The sequence below is a fragment of the Daphnia pulicaria genome, chromosome 2, assembly GCF_021234035.1.
Source record: "Daphnia pulicaria isolate SC F1-1A chromosome 2, SC_F0-13Bv2, whole genome shotgun sequence".
Classification (NCBI taxonomy): domain Eukaryota; kingdom Metazoa; phylum Arthropoda; class Branchiopoda; order Diplostraca; family Daphniidae; genus Daphnia; species Daphnia pulicaria.
Window position 1 is genome coordinate 4,280,340 of NC_060914.1, and position 22,856 is coordinate 4,303,195.

General features: G+C 40.6%; 1 protein-coding gene across 6 annotated transcripts; it reads right to left on the minus strand.

Moving 5' to 3' along the window:
- Positions 1-360: 360 nt before the first annotated feature.
- LOC124327883 (coiled-coil domain-containing protein AGAP005037-like) lies at positions 361-22,582 on the minus strand. 6 transcript variants are annotated; one of them, XM_046786910.1, is made up of 22 exons: positions 20,334-22,578; positions 18,514-18,798; positions 16,473-16,671; positions 13,524-13,806; positions 13,288-13,422; positions 13,090-13,177; positions 11,257-11,491; positions 9,761-9,892; positions 9,449-9,612; positions 9,075-9,137; positions 8,414-8,500; positions 7,815-7,874; positions 7,678-7,701; positions 7,304-7,601; positions 7,036-7,143; positions 6,839-6,937; positions 6,466-6,549; positions 6,279-6,341; positions 6,120-6,180; positions 3,495-3,740; positions 2,072-2,624; positions 361-1,991 (listed from the first exon to the last, which is right to left on the minus strand). In XM_046786910.1, the coding sequence occupies exons 2-22, from the start codon at positions 18,677-18,679 to the stop codon at positions 1,465-1,467; spliced, it is 3,675 nt and encodes a 1,224-aa protein (XP_046642866.1). In that variant the 5' UTR covers positions 18,680-18,798; positions 20,334-22,578; the 3' UTR covers positions 361-1,464. The 6 variants fall into 6 exon arrangements, with proteins under 6 accessions (XP_046642866.1, XP_046642867.1, XP_046642868.1 ...); XM_046786914.1 differs by lacking the exon at positions 361-1,991 and adding an exon at positions 4,720-4,784 and having other exon boundaries at positions 2,499-2,624; positions 20,334-22,582; XM_046786911.1 differs by lacking the exon at positions 8,414-8,500.
- Between the last annotated feature and the right edge of the window lie 274 nt (positions 22,583-22,856).

Genomic DNA, 22,856 nt, shown 5'->3' on the forward strand with positions numbered 1-22,856 from the left:
AACGTGATTATCATAAATATTATACGAGAACGATTCCCAATGTTTCAATACGGATTCAACCGTTGTCACTGAGCTCTACCACGGGCTCTACCCCTGGATCACGATAGAAATTTTGCGTTTGCAGGGGTGAGATAAAAGAACTATTTTTTTTTAATCTTGCGACGAAAATTGAAAGTCAAAAGCGTTGAAAGTAGTTACTTGTAGTTGCTTTCAGTTCAAAATTCTTCTTCAATTTTTTTTGGTTCAATTTCACATTGCATTTTTACGGTGTATAAAGCCTTGGATATTATAAGTAATGCCCCCCCATTTTTTTAGGGATAGTCAACGGATCACCGCCAAGGGAAACTTAAAACGATGATCTTCTCAGCGAATTGGTTTTAATTTATTTTAAAATGCAACGAATTATTTTTGTAGAAGTTTTTTTTAAATTATTTGGCCATTGTAGAGGATATAACGAAGTAGATTAGTAGCAGCTAGGGTGCTCATTCTACTTCAGAGAAATACTGTAAATGTTATTTATCCAAACTGCATTTCTCATGTTTGGCTTAAATCAATCAAATAATATCAGCAGTCAATTAAATAAAAAGTTAGCGCAGAATCTGCAATAATATGAACATTTGTGATGTACAGTTCTATCAAAGAAAGAATAAATCACAAGGAATGACAAAATCATATAAAAAGGGGAGTCATCCAGCAATTAATTGCGGTGGGTGTATTTTTACATATTTTGATTAGTGGGGACTATAACTTTTTTTAATTCAATGGAAAAATTAAACAAATAATTAAAAGAAATAAAATTCACGAATGAATCTCCTCTGAGCTGCTTTCATAGCTTAACATTTATACGGGAGTATAAAATTCCAATTAACGCTGATAACATACTAAGTAGATAAATGGGATTACCAATAGTCCTTATCTCACCCTATTAACTATCATAATGCAGTTGATGTGACTGTGAAGTGTAAAAGTGCCAAGTGCACTTGGTCTTTACCAAAGTTTTAAAGATGTATCAAATTGTCATTGGAAATATTTGTTTTTCTCTCATTTATTTTTGTTTTTCTACAACCCAATTCTAACCCATATTAGAAGCGGAACACAAAAAAGTGATAGACATGAAGTCTATTTACAAACTAATTTGAACGAATAATTATGAAATTGAAGCATCAACCAATGGGTAACTAAAGCACCCGCAATAATTTTTTTAAAGGGATATGGTAATTTATGATTTACTTAGGTCCCAGTGTAGATATTACAGTGAAATTTTCATAACTAGAAACATAAGGAAATTTTTCAGAATTTTGACCCCAGGCGTTACCAAACTCTTCTGTTAAGAACTTAAATTTTAATGATAACGATGATGTGTCAATACAGAAGTTTCTTTCTTTTATAAACGTACAAAATTAAAGGTGAGCAAGTTCGTTTTTTAAGTAAGGGTTCCTATTGTTTTCTTTATACTAATTTGATTCACAAAATGTCAGTCTCGTGAGCATTATCCAATAAAATTGAAATGAAAGTATAATCTCTCCCTTTGCCACCATCAGCGTCGATAGAAGAAGTGATCGACTGTTGATCTTTGGTTTCAATTGAATGATCTTTAGACTGGTTTACATTTTGTGGGGTTCTATTATCGATTGCAACAACGTTTATCATTGCTTGATTCTCAGTATTTTGCAAATGTTTGTTTTCACTTGTTTCTGAATCACACCTATCCGTATCCGTCTGCAAATGTAATTGTCCCTCGGGTGTAGCATATGCTTCACTAACTACTTGAACAGTAAATTGTGGTGAAGGTGGTACTATAAATTGCAATTTTTCGTTAACAGATGGGACAGGCATAATCTGGGTGCCATGGAATCTCTGTAATCGATCATATTGTTCTTGAAGGTGTTTTTGGGTTTTCAGAAGTTCTTGATGTCGCGACTCCAGAGTATCACGTTTCGGAGAGCCTGGTAGCGTTAAAGGTACACCGCTATCACCACAAGTAGTTATCACTGAAAGTTACAAGTTGACAAGGAAACGATTTATTCTGTAAGAAATTGTAACTATATTGATCAGAAAACAATATCCTTACTGTTATCGATATCAGCTTCACTGGTTCGTCTAGAAAGAGAAGAATTGGCTGAAGACGCACATTTATAGCGCAAAAGAACGTCGTGTGACTCAACCAATTTTTCTTTGGTTTGAGTTGGAACGGGTTGTCGACCTTTATTAGTCTTCACGACTTTTGAATCTGCTGATAGAATGGAAGTGCTCCGCGTTTGAGACTGGGGCGACACCGACGTCACCGTCGTGACCAATGGCATTGTAAAGTGATTATTTTCCACTGTGGCAGGCAAACTTGGTAACGGCCGAGGATTGAACTTATGGTTGGTACGAAGAGGTGAGGCGAGAGGTGATCGAGAAGATGTTCGCGGTGGAGGTGGAGGAGGAGCCCTTCGACGACCGCTCGTCGGATTACCAATGCAAGTGCTGGAGACGACGCCGTCAACGGAAGATTCAGCATAGGAAGTTGACGTAGGTACAGGGGGTTTTAAAATGGGTTGCATGGCAAGTGTTGGCTGAAGTGCTTGTGTTCTTTGCCCAGATCCAGTCTTGGCAGTGACAATTTGTGGAGATCCCATGTCCTGTTTTTTTGTCAATGGAATTAACAGCTGTTAAAGTTAGTTTAATATGTTCATGTAAAAAAGTCAATGTGTACAATCAATGTATCACCTAGCTATTTTTTTAACAAGCTCCTGGCTTATTCTTACTGAAAAAAATATTGATATCTGTATAGTTATGTTTCAACAACGATGCGGGAAATAAGGACAGGGAGAAATTCAGAAATTCGCCAATATTACATACAGTAGGTGAGAGAGGGGTCAATTGGGACGCACGGATGGCATGAAAACCCACCTCCCCAAGCCCCACCTAGTGCATGCTGTCCCTGTCTTACACATCAGTTGTCCCAACCCACCCAAAACAACGGCCTTTTAAAAAAAAAGGCTGTTTTTATTCGAAATAATGCTCATAAAATTTAAAATTTGTATTGCAAACGATAAAGAAATGAAATTTCCTCACTCGAGAATAGTCCTTTTTTATTTATAAATCGCGGGGATTTGGTATAGGGGGGCTGCTAGGTATAGGGGATTGAATTCCGTTTTCGAAAAAATGGAATGGGTAGGAAAATCAACCATTGAGAAGGTAAAGGTGTAGGCCTAATTGAAGCGGTAATAGCTCTGGTAATAGCCACGGCCGGCGGTCCAAACGTTTATGGAGTCGAGTACGATGGGGTAAGTAACTTTATTTTGATTTTTTTTGCGGCTCACGAAATTTCTATACCCCTGTTTCTGCAATTCGCTGTTACTGAAATCCGTGGGCGATCTGCCATGTACCAAAGTTTCTACACCCTCTCTCTCCTTCCGCTCCCTCTCAAGCGTGACAAAATTTGTTGACAACTCCCGCACAAAACGGAACAACATCTGTATACCCAATTAAATAATTAAAGCTCTTACAGGGTTGGTGGTCTCCGAATAATGCTTCAGTTCGTCTAGTAAAGTGTCGAGTGCGTTGGGAGATCGAGGTTCTGTTCGTTGCGATTGATCACCACACTGGTGAAAGGACCGGGAGTCATTCCGACTTGTTGCGTCGACGATCCCAGGCTCAGAGACGTCGGCACGATAGGTTGGATATAACTCGAGTGAAGCAGTAAAGGCATCGTTGCAATCGGATTGCTGAGCGAATTCGTTCCACGAGATTCCCTAGGAAACAGAAAACAGTAGTGTCTACTCAAGAAACCGATTTATCGGGTAAAACAACGAGACCAAATATGGAAATAATCAAATAAATAACATTGAAATATTTTGAAGTAAAAAGCTTCTCGTAACTACACAAGGCAAAAGCGTGTGAACCCATGTGAAGAAGGTTGTCAATCAAATTCACTGGATCATCAACGACTGAATGATATCAGAGGTGGCAACATGCAACCATGCAAACAAACAAACATATGCTATAAATCCTAATAGGCTACTTTCTACTAAACACCTACATATTTTCTGAGGGAAAACGCAGTTTTTTACTACTGTAATAAAAGACTTGATACTTGGCTTTCAGTGGATAAAAACCAATCTTCTGCGAACAAAGGAAAAATGGGAAAAAAAATAAATTCCCTTTTCTTCTGTGTCCTTCTGTATCAAAAATCTTGTCATCGAGTAGTGACAATTATAATCATTATAATCATTAGCATCGGCTCCTCAGAATCGCAAAACGGAAATATATAACCACAAATCGCATCCAGCATGCACGTCTTATACTGCGAGAATGAAATCTACTTCGTTCTCGCCGCGTTTACTGTATAGTACGTAAACAAAATCCAAAACTTGACAGAATTTATTTGTGCATTTTGGTGCATTTCAAGTACTGCGATGGATATATAGTAAAGATAATGGAAAATTAAAACATCGAGTTATATAAGAAACGAACAGCAGCGGCTGCGGAAAAGGTTTTTCAATAGTAATAATACTACTCCTTCAAAGTAATAAAAATAAAGAAATGTTTCAAATATCAGGTAAACGCCCACGTATGATAAGCGATTACATGTTTGTACGTAAAAAAAACGAATCAAGAAGGGAAAGAGGATATATGTATCCTATAAAATGGAAGTATATCGATGGAAAAGAGAAAGAGAGAAGAGAATACGAAATGCGAAACATGGAAATATAGATTATTAGTTTTCTTTACTCGGCAGTAGTAACGCTGACGGTCTCACGGAAGTGCGAGCTTGACATCCACTGCTTTCTGTTTCGCTAGTGAACGAGAGAGACATAGGGAAGGAAGTCAAACATCAATTGACACATCAACAGACTAGAGAAAGACCAGTCATTGAAGAATGGAAACTCAAGCTACTAAGAGAATAAAATGTGAATACTTTATTTTCCTCCGATCTAAATATACTACAGACCGGATAAATAAAACCGTTTTCTTTTTCTATACAACTCATACATCATTTTTCAGTGTAGGCCTGTAATTATGCATCGAGATATTATTTCATTATTTATTCGGTTTTAATTCAACATAGTTAAATTTCTTCTTGGAATAAATTACAGTGTTTCGTATCATCTTATAGAAATACGGAACACCATAGAAAAATATGGGATTTACCGTGAACTATACGATTGCTTGCATCTATCTACTTAAGGAAAAAGTGGCCAATGGTTTTCTGCTGTCCCATTGGTTGGTTCTTTCATAGAACAATTATGATAAAATCATTTTAAAAAAACTAGTAATTATGAAAAGTGAGAAATTTGATTTTGAAAGTGAAATTTAATAACGTTCCTTGCAGTGGTTTAATAAATGTACAGTACTAACACTTTTACTTTTATGAGATGAATGGAACTATAGACCTAGTCGATGGTAGCTTTATAATTGAAATTCGGTTGTCATTCTTGTCAATCGATCTTGGGTGCGGTGCGGCAAGAGAACTACTGTTCGGCAAACGAAGTCTATATATCACGAACGAGATAAAACATATTGCCGAGTTTCATGTCATTATATTGGTGTCTATTGAAAATGAAATCTTATTGCATGTGGCAGTGGAGGGTGGGTCGCAACTTTCAGAATCTTTAATGATTACCCCCTCCCCTTGTTAAGCGTGCAAGAAGCAAAACTATTTGTTTTTTTTCCTCATTATTCTATTTTAATAGTGACAGGATCGATATATGTACAGTTTGACTGTTTTAGTATATTATTTGTGTATATAGGCGATGGTATAGGCTGTACTAAATATGCTAGATGTTTCTGCTATATGGAGCAAGCTTCAGTTTAAGACACTAAACACATACGAGCATAATAATTCTACTCTATAAATCTAGGATCTAATCAAACGACAAATTCGGAGCAAGAGAACAGAACAATGCCACTCTACCCACTACAGAGACTTGACGTATATAAAGAATCAGCGACATGTTTTACTTCATCTGAACGCGCGTGCCACACAGCCAAGGTCGGCAGTTCAGGGCAGTGAAAGTACGAACTTGAAGTCGTAATCGTTTGTGTTTGTTTTTTTTTTTTTTTTGTTTTTTTTTTTTGTTTTTTTTTGTTTTTGTTTTGTTTTGTATTGAATTTTAAAAATCAAGCGTTACCTGTTGGGGGGGATTGCGGATTACGTTGGAAGGCGTATCGACTGTCACAGACGTGGTGTAGCTGATCAAATTAAGAAATACAGTACCAAATGTTCAAGCATTCCAATAAATGTTTCCGTTACTTTGCTCGACTTCTTTGCCCCTTTATATATGACGTACCTTTTAGATGTGGGAGATTTTTCTGAAGTTTGTGGTTGTCGTTGCTCTTGGACCGAAGCCAACCTGACAAAAAAAATCAATGTAATGTGCAGCAAAAAACACCTCGTAATAAATTGTATTTTAAAATTTTTGCGCAAATTATTCGTTTAGCAACTAACTTTATTCTTAACAAGGACCTTATTCTTACCTTCTCAAAGTGACTAAAGTACTCGTCAACTTTTTGCAACGTCCAATGGTATTCTCCAACTTATTCGGCGTCTCAGTCAGAAACCTATCCGAAGAAAAACAAATTATAAAGACGAAGCGAAACTTTTGAGCACATCTCATTTTGCATGACAAATTGATTATTGTAAAGATTGAATCATTCGTCTGTGGTTTCTGCAACCAGCTGGTCTCAAAGTTATTTGTTAATAAATTTTATTAATCAAGTTCTTTCTCGTAAACCGGTGCTTGGAATCTGTCGAATTAGTTCTCTAATTGTTAATAATTTTTTTGTCCTTTTTAAGCTTATTATTTTACTCAGCATTGATTAGTTATTCGTTTGATCGGTGGACACTTACTGATTGTCTTCGGCTTGTTTGTCCAATTGTAAAGTAAGCGCACCTTTGATGGACTCTTCCAGGACTGGAAATTGAGTCTTCAATTGGTCGACGGATTTACTGAAATACAAGAAAAAAAGTTAATCAAGCGCGTTCAAGCGTATTTTTTCGCTGACATCAGTACTACGTGCGCTGATAACCTCAAAGTTTCAATTCACCTGGATCGGCTGAGCAAAGTGGCGAGTTGTTCCACATCGGCCATGCTCACTCGGGTCTTCTTGTTGATTACGTGACTTCGTAAGTTCTCAACCGAAGTTTCCAATTCGCTAAAAAGAAATGTGATATGTATAGTATAGGACTCTCGATAGATGTAGCGTCATATCAGATTTCCAGAGAGCACCGACTTGACTTTATTTGATATAAGTCAAACTAGTAGCCTACTGCTATTCTTCATCATTAAGGTCCCTTATATATAGTATCTTTTACCTAAGATCTTTCTCCAGTTGCTTCATTTCTTTTTGGTAGTTGTCTTCCTGTCGGTGCACATTCCTCAGCGTTGTCTCCACGTTGGACGAATCGTTATCGCACAGCGCGTTCGTGATAACGTCACTGTTTTCCAAGAAGGTTTTCTTCATGATCTGAATCGTGTCCTTGACGGCTTCGTTGACGGCCGAGAGTTGGGCCTGACTCAAGCGGCGCAGGCTTCGCATTTCCGACCGCAGTTCTCTGGCGTTTTTCTGCAGCAGGCGCAACTGAGTGTACGTTTCCACGCTCCCGATCCAATCTGTCAGACAACAAAGATTTTCAGTCTCTTTTAGCACTTTCTTTTTGAACTAAATGATGTTGATTAGATTTTATACCTGAATCTCCTTTGTAAACCGAAACTGCACATGAAAGAAAAGAAAAGAAATGTGTCAACATCAAATTGTCCCTCACATTGATGCAGAATGTATAAAATATTATTCGGTAAAATTAATTTGTCACTTTGATCGTGTACCTTGAGAAGAAGCCCGGGGCAAAGTGGACGACTTGATGGCAGGTTTAGTTGGCTTGCTTTCTAAACAGTAATTAGTATACCAAGAATCTGTTAAATTTTCGCTTCACGTACTGTATGTACTAAGCTACAGCTAACAAAGAGGAAATTAAAAGAATATAATGTTCCTAAATTTTCCCTTGTTCAAGTTGATTGATAAAATAAACTAGGTGACAAAATCAATTAAAATAAAGCTAAATGTTCCAATTACCAAATGCAAAACGTTTCTATCCGTTATATATCCCCAGGGAATTTAACAGTGGTAAAGTGAATTGCGCTAAATGAGACGCTATTAAGCGCGAGACTATCTTGATTTTTTTTTTCTGATTTGTATGGCTGCGCTAGTTCATTTACATACGTCAAGTCAAGTTAATGCAAAACTAGTTTTTGGTATATTATTCCAAACTGCAAGTGGTGCTATCTCAGGTCTCATATATAATCGTGGATTCCTTTGAGTTTGTTACTGAATCCGTGATCTATCAATTAACAGGAATCTTGGGTGGGAAGTGACAATTTAAAAAAAAAAAAAACAAGCGTCATGCGCATACATCGACAATAAATACCTGTAGGCTGTGGCGAATGCTTCCCTTCATGCAACTCGACGGGGTCGTCGCAGAAAGACACAGACTTCTCAAACGACACGCACTTATCTATATAGTATATATCACAGAAATCGTCAGGTCAAATGATTATCAAACAAGTTCCAACATTCAGACATTCGTGTGGAGTACAGTATGACGGGAACAAAAATCTAGGCCTATTAATCTAATCATTGATGTTATACACGGCTAGGTGCTTGTTGCAGTGCCACTATAGAACAAGAGACCATACAAGACAGTCACGTTTCGCGGACGCAGCAATTATGAAATTACATCGATCGACTCTCCTTCCGTATTGTTAGCACTATAGTAGGCCTATGTATCATCTGAGCACTTTCAACTTTTCAAGGTAGATTGGATTTATTCCAACAACAAAACCCTTCGCCCTCTGCGATTTTATTTTGATATCGATCCGCAAAGTTTGCTTTCGCTATACCAAGCTGTAAGGCATGTACGTTTCATAGTTTCAACTCAGAGCTTGTATACAAAAAAAACTCGATAATTCAATTTTCATGTAGGCCTATACATAACAGTCGATGGAAAAATAAAGAAAAATCCATATTTAAATGTTGTAAATAAGTAGTGGGCTTTAGGAGTGTCTAAAAATATCTGGTAAAACATTTACCTTTACACTTTCCAAGTCCCAGTCTGGGGGTCTTGACGGCGAGAAGGTGGGGGGATCTTGCGTCTGGATGAGCATTCATTATCACCAAACAATTCGTATTAGTCGAACATTTCATAAAACTAAAAACTAAATCGTCTAAATAGGCTATCTATAGACTATAAGAGATTATGTTTAGTCATTTCATACTCAGGCTAAAAACAGCACACAATTCTCTTTCAACAATTTAAAACAAAACCAATGCGAGCTGCTGTCCAAAATGAAAAGTAGGAACTCTTTTGGTTGCTGCCTTGGTCGTGATGAAAGATGTGGCAAAAATAACATTTCAAAATGGAGAGAAAAACAGAAAGGCAATAAATATAACTCATATCCTTTACCTGGCTCGACTGGCGGAATACGCAAGGGAAGTCCGGAGCTATTGGTGTCACTATCTAAATCATTGTCAGACAGCTGAACGTGGACTCCGACGGCACTGGTTAATGCCGTTTGCACTAAACCGGTAAGGCTAGCTAATTTCCGTTCAACTTGCTCCATTCGTTTCCTACACACGACGAGACGGTACGACGAAAGAACAAAAAAAAAACAGAGAAAATATTTAGATTGGATTACATAATGCGGCTAGCAAGCTCCTCTATACATTGGGATTGTAGATTATTGCTGTGTTTGCGGGTATGTATGTGAAAACAAACCTGGTCTGTTCGTCGACTAAAGCTGGATCAGCTATTCCGCTTTGGAAGACTGACGATTGCGAATTTCGAAGGTCGTTGAATCCGTTGCCAAACACGGGTGACCGGCTCAGCGCGGGACCAATAACTGCGTTGCTGTTATTTCGGTGCAAATAAAAGTCGCTTGTTATTTATTGAACCTCTTTCGCAAGTTTGCCACTTGGCATTGGCAACTACAGCGTTGTTTTCAATTAATTTTTAAACCCAGCAGTTTTAAGAGTGACATATAGGCGATCGGACATATAGCGTATCGGTTCATGTTTTGAAATTAAAATGCGCGCGGTATTTTGAATTTACTCATGTGCCCATGATAAAATAGCATTTGCAGTTTCTCACACATTAAATGAAATTCTAGAATTTAAAATAAAAGAGGATAAAAGGTTTCACACGCAGATCTGAAAATCTACCAGCTGATATAACCCCATACAATAACTATAGACATAATGGCATTAATAGAATTCCAAAGAAAAAAGATATTTGTCATCAAATCCTAGAACCTACTACCAATAATACTCTGCTGGTACTAAGCCCTTTGATATTATAGAAGAAAAAAAAGGTATATCAAGTCTAATTCTTTCCTAGAGGCGCATCGACGTAATAATCTCATTTCCAGCTATTCAAAATCGAATTCTACCTAGCGCGCCCCAAGAGCCGAAGAAAGGTTTCTTTGGGTCTCTCTTAGCAGTTCAGCAGAACACAGACTATGCTGCTGCCGTGAGAATAGAATAGGTAGACAGACGACATCACGGCTTAAGCCGGACCTGAAAATTATTGATCTCATCCATGCTGGTGGATGAGAACCGCGACGCAAGACGACGCATCGTCAACTCTTACATTTGGAGTTTCGGACGCGCGGTGTCAAGACGACAGCAGCTTCTCTCGAGATGCTGTAGACCTTCGTTATCGTGACAGACATAATACCCAAAGATCCTTTGTCAGAACTTTGAACAGGCATAACGATATTACGTTGGCGCGCTGGTGCGTTCAAAGTGTATCTTGTCATGTTCCCGTGGCCATATAGATGCGTATATATATATGTAAAAGTATATATATAGTGCTGTGGCGAAACCCATGCAAAGCTCTCTACCCGAAAAGGTCACGTCTCCTACAAGAAAGCAATCGGTCGGACTTTTCCCTTTAAAAATAACATATGTTTGCGGTACTATACATCGCCATCACTGCGTTACTTTGCATCAAAACCGACCCAACGTCCAAGACTCGCATTGAAAAGATCAAAGGATTGTTTGTTACATCCATGTTGTTTCCTCCCCCTCTAAAACCAAAATGTATATTACAGGACAAAAAGACTTTAACGTTAACTGATTTTCAGCGACAAACATAATCATACTGCATCATCCATTTGTTTCGAATTATTAGACATGTATCAACTATAGGAACTGCTGCATTGGTTCATGAAGGCTCTAATGAAGTCGATGAATATATGCAAATGAGTATAATACCTTGCAATGGCCAGTGAAGAGGATGAGGCTCCGTAACTGGGTTTGAGGTTCGATAAGTTGCTGTAATTGTGAAACGAGCGCTCAGGCGGTCTCGGCGGCACTTGAGGCGGTAACGCCTGTTGCGAGCACGGGAAAAAGCCGTGGATTACCTCGGCTCCGTGCTGCTGCTGCTCGCTCCATCTTGCCGATTGATCGCTGCTGGGAACACTAGTTGCGTAATCCCGGGCAACTTTGACTGGGTGGAAACAAGGAAAAACAAAAAAAGAAAGAAAGAAAGAAAGAGTTTTTTTTTAAGTTTTTTCTGTCAGAAGATGTTGCGCATTCTATTTCTAAACGAACGCCCACGTCTAAAAAATCCTGGCTTCTGAAATAATACATAGTCACGATTGCATTTTTCATTAGTTATCGTCAACTTTTTGAATTTTCATAACTTTTTAGCCCAAAATTGACAGACAGTTTTAACGATTTTTCCGGCAACTTTTTTCCCCCCGTCAGATTTTTATCCTCCCTGCCAGTTTAAGCAATTGCAAAAATTATTATCTCGTTAGTCGTGTATAGAATACTTATCTAGCATGTCAAATAAGCAGGTTGCGAACTCAAAGAGTTTGCTAGCTGTTCTCCTCCTCAACAACAACAACAACGCAAAAAGGAAACATTTCACGACACTCGACCGAAAATCTGATTGGACGGGGTTTTCTGCGGGTATACGCGAGTTAGCACACGTTTTTATTATTATTATGTTTTTCTCCCCCAAAGACTCTCTCTATCTCTGCATGCCCTCGTTATATTATGACGAGAAGACTATTATATAGTCCGTGCTTGAAGCAAAGGAGTCGCGACGACTCGTGAGGTAGATAATAATGGACACTTCAAAGCTTTATTCCTCTCTCTCTCTCTCTCTCTCGTCTCCCACTCGTTTCCAGTCGCACATATATAAGGGTCAATACCTGGGAGCGTTGGCATCACACAGACTCAGTTTGGACAGCAGCAGCAGCACAAGAGGGTTTACTCCAGTGGCAGCGGGTACAATACTACTACTAACCCCGCACGCAAAAGATAGATCTGCATTGCCGCTATCGCTTTTTTTTTCCTCGTTTCTTTTACTTCGTTGGATTTTTCTTAACTGAAAACAACAAAGGACGACAACGTCGGAGAAGACAATCATCGTCGGATTCACAAAAAAAACGGAAGGACAAGTTTGTAATCCGAGAGCAGCAGCAGCTTTCATTTACTCACGAAAATGCGAGGAAGAAACCAAGAAACAAGACAAAACCTTGTGGAACATTTGTTTCGCAAAGCTCACGCCGATAATTGTGCGTCTGTGTGTGTTTAGTTACGTTTTGTACATATAGTTTGTACAATTCTGCTGAGCATGCAGCTTGAGAGTTAAAAAAGATATAGTTCCCACGTCTTGGCACTTAACGTAATGAGCCCGACTTATTAAAAGGGGATTAAGTATATAGAACAAAGTGTTTTCAGAAACTTCTTAGTATTCAACTCTCTCTCCCGTCTTATTTTTCGTTCGTCATATCATCAAACTATATCACGCATCGTTAACACACAGCGGTCCGGCGTCTGAAGGAAATTATTATACAACCATAATAGGAGAATCATCACGGGCGGTAAGATTCCAATTATTAAAAACAAAAAAACACATTCGGATAGATCGTCGTGAGAGACTATATCCACCTTTTTGTTACGGTTCAAAGATCTCAGTTGTGTACCGGGAGAAATATAAATTGAAATTGGGACATTTGAATTTTCTATCATTTGGAATAATTTTGTTTTGTTTTATTTTATTTTTGAAAGATAAGAAAGAGATGAGAATCTCACCAGGTGACATGGCGTTGCGATCGATCCTGAGCGGCGACGGCGTCTGCTCCGCCGCAATGGAATAGGACCGGTGTAAGGCAGATCTTCCCTGCGAAATAATTCAGAAGAAACACAAGGTATAGATACTTGCACACATTGTTTCCACCGACGATTGCGTGTAGACACCCGAGAGAAATGGATGAGATACTAAATCTATACCTGAAGATTTCTCGGTGGCATGTTGGGCGGCGGCTGGATGAGGGACACCGTTGAGCCGTGATTCACAGACGCTGCTGGTACCGGAATGGATTGGCGGCCGTTGGCCAGTCCCATCATGGGTTTGGCCGTCCTAGTCTGATTTTGATCAATTGTTTGTATTGTCAGCGCTATATAGGCTCGTACGCCACCAAAGACACAAAAGGCTGAAAAGAGTCGACAAATCTCTGGACAAGAACCTTGGCTTTGTGAACGTGTTGGGGTCGATAGTCGGAGTCGAATTCGGGTTCGCTGAAGTAAGACATCTCGTCCCAGGTGCCCGATGAGAGCGGCGAGCTGATCATCAGTCGCGGGTTGCATCGATCCAGCGGCTGATCCAAGTCGTTGGCGTCCAGCAGCGCCTCGCCGTCGTCGAGAAAGGACAACTGCGACAGCGAAATGGGCAAGGCCGACTGGAAGTTGAACGGCTGCTTCAGCTCGTCCGTCTCGAAGAGACGCAGGATCGACCTGTCCCGTATATCCCTGAATCGAAATAGATCATAGAACAAAAAAGAATAAGCGGATTTGATGTAGCTATACCTTCCGTCCGTTACATCATCGATTTGATGCAACGGCCGTCATTTGCCGACCCAATTCTCCACCGTGAAATATGTAACGACATCATCTTTTCGCCACTGACAACTCCATCAAAGTCAACGTTGAAAGAAAAATAAAATCGGACGGAATACAACGTCATCCTTAGTGGCACGCAACAGCACCATCATACCCTTCAAGTGTATGGAGATACTTTGTATAGTTGTATTTTGGGTGTGAATTATTGGGCTCAAAAGAAGCCCTTGGTGTTTTTTGTGTGTATGTTAATATTTCCTTTCCTGGACAAATATATAAATCGCCTTGTCCACCGTTGTCTCATTTCCAACATGCGAGGGGATTCCTTGATTTATTCCGCACACGATTTTATTGATCAAAAGATTGTTGGACGGGTCGGGATTCACCTACACAGGAAAAAGGCGCCCAGGTGACTGCGCTGTACATGCTACATAAAGAAAGGTTGTCTTTGGCTACTAATATATTTCCTGGGCGACTTATATAGCTTAGCGGACAAGACGCTAAGTGTATTTTATGGACGCCTTTTGGTCCATCAGGCTGTGTGCTATACACGCGCTAAAAAATGTATGCACCAGGAAAAAAGGCGAAAACCCCCGAGCCAAGAGCCAAAAAAGAAAAAAACTCGGGAAACATCTAACGCGCTCCAGTTCACTCGTGTTAAACCCCTGCAACACGGAGAACGCGGAAGGGCTAGCGGAGCAAAAGAGAGACTCGTGGTACTACATTATTTAAGTATTAACTAACTAAAAAAAACGAACCCGAACAGCCCGACAGGAAAGAGAGAGAGAAACCACTTAGACTTGTAATTCAATATATACGGCGTGTACGGCGTAGTAGTATAGTATATCTGTTGGCCATGCAAATATCTAGCTTATGCGGCACTATCCGTCTGATCGCTTATTCCTGGAAATTATAAAAAAAAAAAAAAAAAAAAAAATTAAACTTTTCTTTTTGTCTTCCTCCACTTGTCCCAGATTATTTTTACCTGATTTGACCGAAAGTTTTTTCGTCAGAAAATGACAGAATATCAAACAGCCTAAAGCAAACATGTCAAAAAGTTATACGTCGTCTACAAAAAGAGAATAGATAATGACCTCCTCCCTATACTTTTAAAAACAGAAAGAAGAAAAAGAAAAAACAAAGTAGTAATACAAAATGTCTAGGTAAATTCACTGGCACGGCTCATCGTCACCAGACCAAAAAGGGCTTCACAAATATTTTTCTCTCTATATATATATTTCTTTAACCACTCGGGGCTTCCGCGTTAGTGTCTTATTTCGGTTATTTTATACGGTACGCTAGTCGTATTACCTCTCTTGGGAGGAGGGGAGGAGCGGATGAAATAAAGTTGATGTATTCTATTTAGAATTGATTTTTTTTTATTCTGTTCTATTTCGACTCGAAAAATTCTGCATTCAGTAAATAGCCTCCAGAAAAAAAAAACGTCAAATCTTTGCTACACAGCACATTATTTCAAATTAAAGTTTTTTTTTTTTCCCACGTATTCGCCATCTCATTTAATTCGATTTAGATGTTCTTCTTAACTTTGTGGGCATATATATAGCGGGCTGAGAGATTGAATTCTCTGCCGTTTCTCCATCTACTTTTGGTAAGATGCGCAGTGCCGGAAAAAACTTTTTTTTTTTTTGTGGGGTGGGTTGTTATAACGAACATTCACAATCATCCCTCGTAAAAATAAGAAAAGGGAAAAAGGGAAAAGTTTTCCGTGCGTTTCCAAGACTTCCGTCATCATAGAAATCCGATCGGCCAAGGAAGTAGAGAATCATATACACGGAAAAGTATAATATAGACGCTCACCCACCGTTCTACACAAAAGATGTCAGAATTCGATGGAAAATGTGTTTGGTGGTAACCGGAAACAAGTGTGTACGAAAACCGTCAAGGAAATATATATACGGTATACACATATATATTATTGTGTCATCTCGAAAACTGTCTCGAGCATATTGCAAATGAACTATATATGGGCCTCAACCCACACACGGTCTAACCGAAATTCAAACAAGTATAAACATCTATTCTATCTTCTATAAGCTGGAATGTAGAGATGTGTAGTTTAGCGTGTTTACAGTTAACCGAAAGTATATAATCGTCTTGGTGCCGCAGGAACTGAACTGCTATATAGCCTCCGTGCTGCATACTGCTGCTGGCGGGGAGATCGATTGTAAGTCAAATGTGGGATATATCTTTTCTCTTCACGAGAACGCCCGCCGCCCTTTTGCTTCACCGACAGCGAATTTTGACGGAATAATCAGAATAATTAGTCGACTGCTGCGCAAAAAGTTCTCTTGAATTTTTGTTTTATTTTTCTCCTTTTTCTCTTTTTCTCCCGCGCTCCTCCGAAAGTCAATTCGGCATGCAGAATCAATCACTCCACTCACTGACTATACTAAGAGTATAAAGTAAAAGGGCATAGGCCGCCACCGCAGTATAATCAATAAAAGGATCAAAGGCCAAAAATATTTCAAAGTCCCCCCGCAAACAAAAATCAAAATCAAAATCAAAAGAATTTGGGCTGATGATTGAGTTTTTTATAGCTTTGAAGTGTTTTTCCTTACCTGAGATCTTCTAGCTCGTAAAACATATCCTGATTAGGATCGTGAATGTAGATGTGAACGTTGTTGGAATCAAAATACTCCATGCTCAGCTGGCGGGCGAACGAGCGGACGAACAGAGCCCGGACCGTGTCCAGCGTCGTGATTTCGTTGGGCAGCAGGGCCCGTTTCGTCTCGTGCCGGAATTGTAAGAAAACCAATCCTGGGAAAAATAAGTCATCGTATAATGGCGGCATTGAGTGTCCAGGAAAAAAAGAAGTAACATCACGATCACATGTAGTATATAATATATATAGAAGGTGAGAGCGACGTTACCTGCACTCGTACTCTATGGCATTGTTATATAAGATGGATCTATTACTATATACTGCGTATAGCTGCGTGCTGGCACTCGTCTAATTGCTTTAGTTAGCGCATCATTATTTCATCAACTAGCGGACTTGATTCACTGGCATTTACTGGGAAATAGGCTAGTAACGGTATATAAATAGGCCGCCATATATACAGTTTCTCGTCGTTCAATTATTCCCGTTTCTCACAAATCAAAAATTTGCCAGTTAAAGAATTACCCGCCAAATTCAAAAGATTTCGAATGCGGCTGGCAGTTTGACGGGGCTGCCATTTACGCATCTTACCCAACTTTTCAACCATTTCACGGAATATGCTAGCTCAAATAATTCCACTTGTTTGTATTTTGAAAGGAGAAAATACACACACACATGCACATTTACCTAATGGACGTTTCTAATCAAATATTCCGCTTGCAACTTTATTTTTATAAATAATACGGTGAAGAAAGAGCAACTCGCGGGTATATACAGAATCAGCATCTATAGTATAGAAATGCGCAAGAATCTGAATACACAACCGCATCAGTCTTTATTTCGTAAACAAAAGGTGCGGGCTCTGGTTGGGATAAAGTACTACTATACTATAACGAATAAACCCCCTAGCCCAAAAGGGAAAATGCCAAAGGCAGCAAATCCCCAATTGATTGAGCGCGGGAAAGGAAAAAACCATTTTTGGGGGGAAGCGTGTTTCCCCTATACAGCCACGATATCGTATGATTATTATTATTATCTGAATTCCCTTTTGTTTTACGACAATCCACTCAACATGCCATCAGATAGTTAATGTAGTACTACACATAGTCATGGAGTCATGGAGTCTAATAAGGAGTATCATTCCTTGGATATTATATAGAGAGTATCAATTTAGTTGATAGGTCTATAACAGCTGAGCGATGTACAGATGATAGCCCGGTCGATCCATATAACATATCTGAATCGATACGGAGTGGTTTCAAGTTACACAAAAGGCTCGCAAAGTGTAGATAACAGCAGCGGGGCTGTATATACGTGTACAGCGAATCATGTTATTAGCCCACTTAGTTAGACATATCTGCAACAAAAAACTCAAACAAAACGAGCGCGCACGGCACGCACTGGCGCACAGCTTTTGCGAGCAAAGTTGGTTGTTTCCGCATCAGAATAGAGAGAGAGTGTGCTGCTATACACGCATAGAGCCGTTAGTTTTTTTTCTATTTTAAATTCAGACAGATGGGTGTGCGTTTATATATAATACGGAACTGACGAATATTTTGGGAGGTTCAAAACTAAAATAAAATAAAAGTCTATAGAAAAGAACTTGTAAATGCGCTGGCAGACACCGGATGATGGTGAATCGATAAACCCCTCCTACATAGCTCTAGCTGGCTCCTGACACATGATCTATACAGAGGAAAGGAGATCTAGTAGTGTCTGTCTAAGAGTTGACTAAGGTAAGCCTTTGGTCGTGACTCCCGTGAGGCACAAGGAGTAGCACCCCTCAGCCGAATTCTCTCTCACGCTCTAGATCCGCTCTCGATCCTCTCTCTTGTGCACACATTCAAGAGGATGGAGAGAGACCTTATTCATGGCTACCGACGAAACTCCTCAGGTAATAGGTGAAGCTTGACTTCAAAATAATAAAAGAAAAAGGGGGAAAAATTTAGGCGTCTAGCCCAGCAGTAGTGGTGTAAGAGGAGAGGGTCTGAATGTCTCACCTAATGGGCGCTCGAGAGTCTTGGAGGGCGTGCGGACCACCGGCAGTGTGGCCCGTTGCTTTGAGCCGCGCCGAAATCCCGTCGCCGAGGTTTCGGCTTCCGACATCATCCCCGGATCGTCGTCCATTAGTGAATTGCTGTGCGACAGCATTGGCATCGTCGTCATCCACTTTCGGCGAAGTCGACGACAAGTAGACTAGACTATAGTCGAGTCTCTCTAGATCCCCGACGACAACAAAGTCCAACAGAGTGGGCGCCACCCAGCAGCTAGTAGCCACCTCCTCCCTGCAAACAATCAAGCATTAGACATTAATTGTGAGATACATCACGAGTTAGAGTTACAGTCTAGACGGGCTTTAGAATATTCATTTCAAATTTATGGCGCTCTAGAAAGGTATTACGGCACTTGACCGTCTCTATTCGATTTATCTCTTTAGAAATGTAGATGCGGAAGTCATTTTGATATACATCCGGTTGGCGCTCTTCTTCTATATATACAATTCCCTCTACACGGTTGCGCAAACAAATTACTAATGAATCCGCACACACACACATACTCGCCGGAATGTTCTATACTGTGGGCACCAGCACAGCAGCAGCAGCACAGCAGCAGCACAGCAACTGGGGAATAACTTCATTAGAAGGGCGTCTTTTCTATCGCCCACCATCACCATCACCACCCAACTCCCCCTCAACTGACGTGTCACGCAAGTTTTCCGCCCACCGGATTATATTAAAGATGCCTGTCACTTCAACACGTTTGACTTTTTTAGAAAAAAGAAAAATCAACCAACATCCGCAAATGGATGATTTGATCGAGCGCGCGACGTACGTACCGTACGTTTTCACCCCCATGCTGTTTCCCAGGGATCAAAAATTTCAATAAGCCGCCAATGGTTGTCTGTGTGGGTTCTATTCATGTTTATAGTAGGCGGAACATCCAAAACGTGACTCGAATTCCTGGGCGTCAATCCTTTTTTCTTTCTTCACGGGTCATCAGCCGAGGTTTAGTTATTCCTGTTTTTCTTTTCTATTTCGACTTGAGCAGTTTGCGGATGATGGAAAGCCATCATCCAGAGTGGTAGTATAGTACTTGCGTGAATAGATCACCCACACACACACGCACAGAGATTTAGTTGGCCGGGGGAGGTAGGCGTGGGTTTGTATACTGTAATATGAGAATTCCTTCCGGAGAGATTCGTTTACAACCGGATGAAGGCGCGCAGCAGCTCGTCGGTCCCGCCGAATCTATCGGAATCACGTTGTTTGATCGCAGCAGCCAGCGCCCAGCGGGTCGGGTGGCTGGCCGGCTGTGCGGAGGACGATAAAGGCATCAGCTGATGAAAAGCAGGTGCCGCAGCATCCGGCGGACTATGGCGATCGATCGCGGACACACATCCAGGGTAAAAGAATTCTTCTTCCACTCGCATAGATATAAAATAGTCTCTAAATCCAATTGGTCAAACGCAGCGCGCAGTTAGAGATTTGATTGAACAGCGCCCGGTGATGTTCGTCCGGGCATCTCATCTGCTACTGCTGCCCGCCGACCACCAAAAACTAACCAGCAGCGCAACTGCTGGCCAGCAATTTTCTCTCTCGGCCCGGTGTTTTGGTGCGTTGCTCAGCGCGTAAGAGAAAATAATAAAAACAAAAAATAAAAAGTGGTCCAGCTCTTTTTCTTTGCTGGGGTATTTTTTTTTATGGCTCCACCTTCTCGCCACAGTCTAGTAATAAATTGCTAGTCTCTACTACTACTACACACACACTCCACACAAACCCAAGTAATATAAAAAAGAGAGAAAGAGAGAAGGACGACGTACGGCCTGCTGGCGGGGCGGAGGAGCGTCAGAGCGTGTTTGTTTTAAGTCTAGAAATACGCGCCAGCGGTGAAGAACGCAGGATGGCGGAAAATTGGTGGCAGGGCATATTATATTATAGCCGCGGCCCGGTCTCACGTCGCGACCAAGTTTTTGCAAGTTGCCACTTGCAACTGCCAAGGGCTATATAGATGTCTCATTACTCGATGAAAAGAGACCACCGACCAAAAGGTTGAAACAACAAACAAACAAACAAACAAATAAAAAACAAATAAAACAAGAAGAAAAAGAAGAAAAAGAAGAAAAAGAAGAAAATGGAAAAGTTGTCCAACACTTTTCTGGCCAAAGTACAAAATACGAGCGTGGGGTCTTAAAGGATTAAAACTGCGGACTACACACACATCCACCTTCTTCTTCTCCTTATTCTTCCGCCGTATCTTTTACATAGTGTATATACAGCTTGAGAGAGAGAGAGAAAGGAATGACAGAGATGACGAAAAGATGAAATATGAAACCCACACACAGCAGCAGAGAGAGAGCCCGGCCGTGTGTGTGCGGGTTCGAGGTCGACGTCGCCGGCCAAAAAAGAAGAAGAAGATCGATCGCACAGCTAGAAAGAAACTAACATACCGTGAGATTGCCTTATGTGTCATGTGTGTATAGATCCAAACTGGAAATGATATCAGTTGATAAAGCCAAAAAGAAAAAAAGAGACACGCGCGTCTAAAATATATAGGAAGCGCCGCCTTATATATCTATACCGCGGACACAGGGGGGCATTAGCATTTGATTTTTAAGACGGAAATCCTATAAGTGTAGTGTATACCTGTACACGTAAAACATGTCCCTTGGCTTTCCACAGGGTTATGGGGTGAGGGGAAACCTTAGGAGTTGCAATTTATAATTCACGGTTGAAAAGTCAGAATCAATACTACTACTATAGCTACGTCGAGGTGAGGGGGTGGGGGTGGGTGATGCAACGCGGACGATTGTTCCGTCGAAACGAGTTTAGCCCATTACGCAAGAATATTCCGGCGGGTTGGGGTCGGGTCAGAGCAGCGCCAACATGCCAATTGTTTGTATAGGGAAACTCTATATAGTACTTGCGACTGCGATTTGAATGATTTAGCGATAAGTATTATGCTGTTATACAGCTCAAACCCTCGAGTAGAAATGGTCGTGGTGTATACTCTATATCTAACATCAATATTGATGGATCGCCCAAAAGGAAAGTTTTCTCTTTCTTTTGTTGTTTTGTCGTTGTGTACAATGCGGATGAAAAAGAATCTAGAGCTAGACTGGGACTCTAATCTAACTGGCGTACGTCTATATACCGTTCGTACCGTTTCACACTTTCACTGCTGCTGCTGCTGCTGGTTTCACAGTCTTCACATCTCCGGAAAAACCACTCAAATATTTATAGGAACGGCAAAAAGGCGCGACGGAAGACAACAGCAGCGAGCAGCAGCATGAGCAGCAGAAGCAGCATGCGCTTAGTCTCAACGGGGTCGGGCCGCCAGTATACACGCATCGCCGGAACGTGTATAAATATAGTCGGCGCCCATCTCCGCCAGCACACACACACACACATGCCTTTCATAGTTTCACTCTGACTGTTCTGTCTGTGTGCTTGCGATGATGACGACGAGAGTAAAAATTCAGATAAGACTAGAAATAAGCCAGCACGTTTGAAAACTCTTTTTTTATTTTATTTTTTCACTTTTTGGTTATTTTTTTTTCCCTCTCATCGCGCTCCAGCAGAACGGCCATTAGGAGTTTCAATCGATACAAATTTACATGAAGAATGGAAGAAGAACAGCCGCGGGGTGTAAACTTTTTTTGGGGAACCTAATTTCGATCTTCTGATCTAGACATTTTCCATATAGTTCCTGGCATACTCCTCCTCCTCCTCCTGCTCTAAAAATATGCGGATTGCGTCAGCAATAATTGCACAACAGCAAGGAAACGTTTCGTCACCTTTTCTTTCTCCTCCGTTATTTTTAGTAACTTTATAGCCAAAAAAGAGAAAATGAAATTCTTGTAAAATTGACGAGTTCCTAACAAAAATATAAAAATATAAAAGAAAGGGGGCGGCGGATCGATTAACATCCGTTTCGGCGGAACAGGTGTCTTTTCCGCTTGCCATTTCCAGCTTGCCATCCAACGTGGTCTAATAATAATACCCACTCGGGGAGTCTATTGAACTGCCGACCCTTATATAACGCCAGTTATATACAAACAAGAATAATATAAGAGCAGCAGCAGCAGCAGAACCACCACAACACACACACACAATAGATGCGGCGGCGGAGAAATAAAACAAGAAAAGAAAAGAAGAAGAATGGTCTCTCTCTCTTTGCTGCTGCTCTCGGCACTCAGCTCCAACTGCATTATTATTCCCCAGCGCGTCGGTTCTTCTTCTTCTTCTTAGCCGGCCGCGCCTCGACGTCGGCAAAAATATGGGATCGAGCGCTTTTCCTGTCCGTGTCAATTGAGCGATCGGGAAACCCCCCCTACCACCAGCCG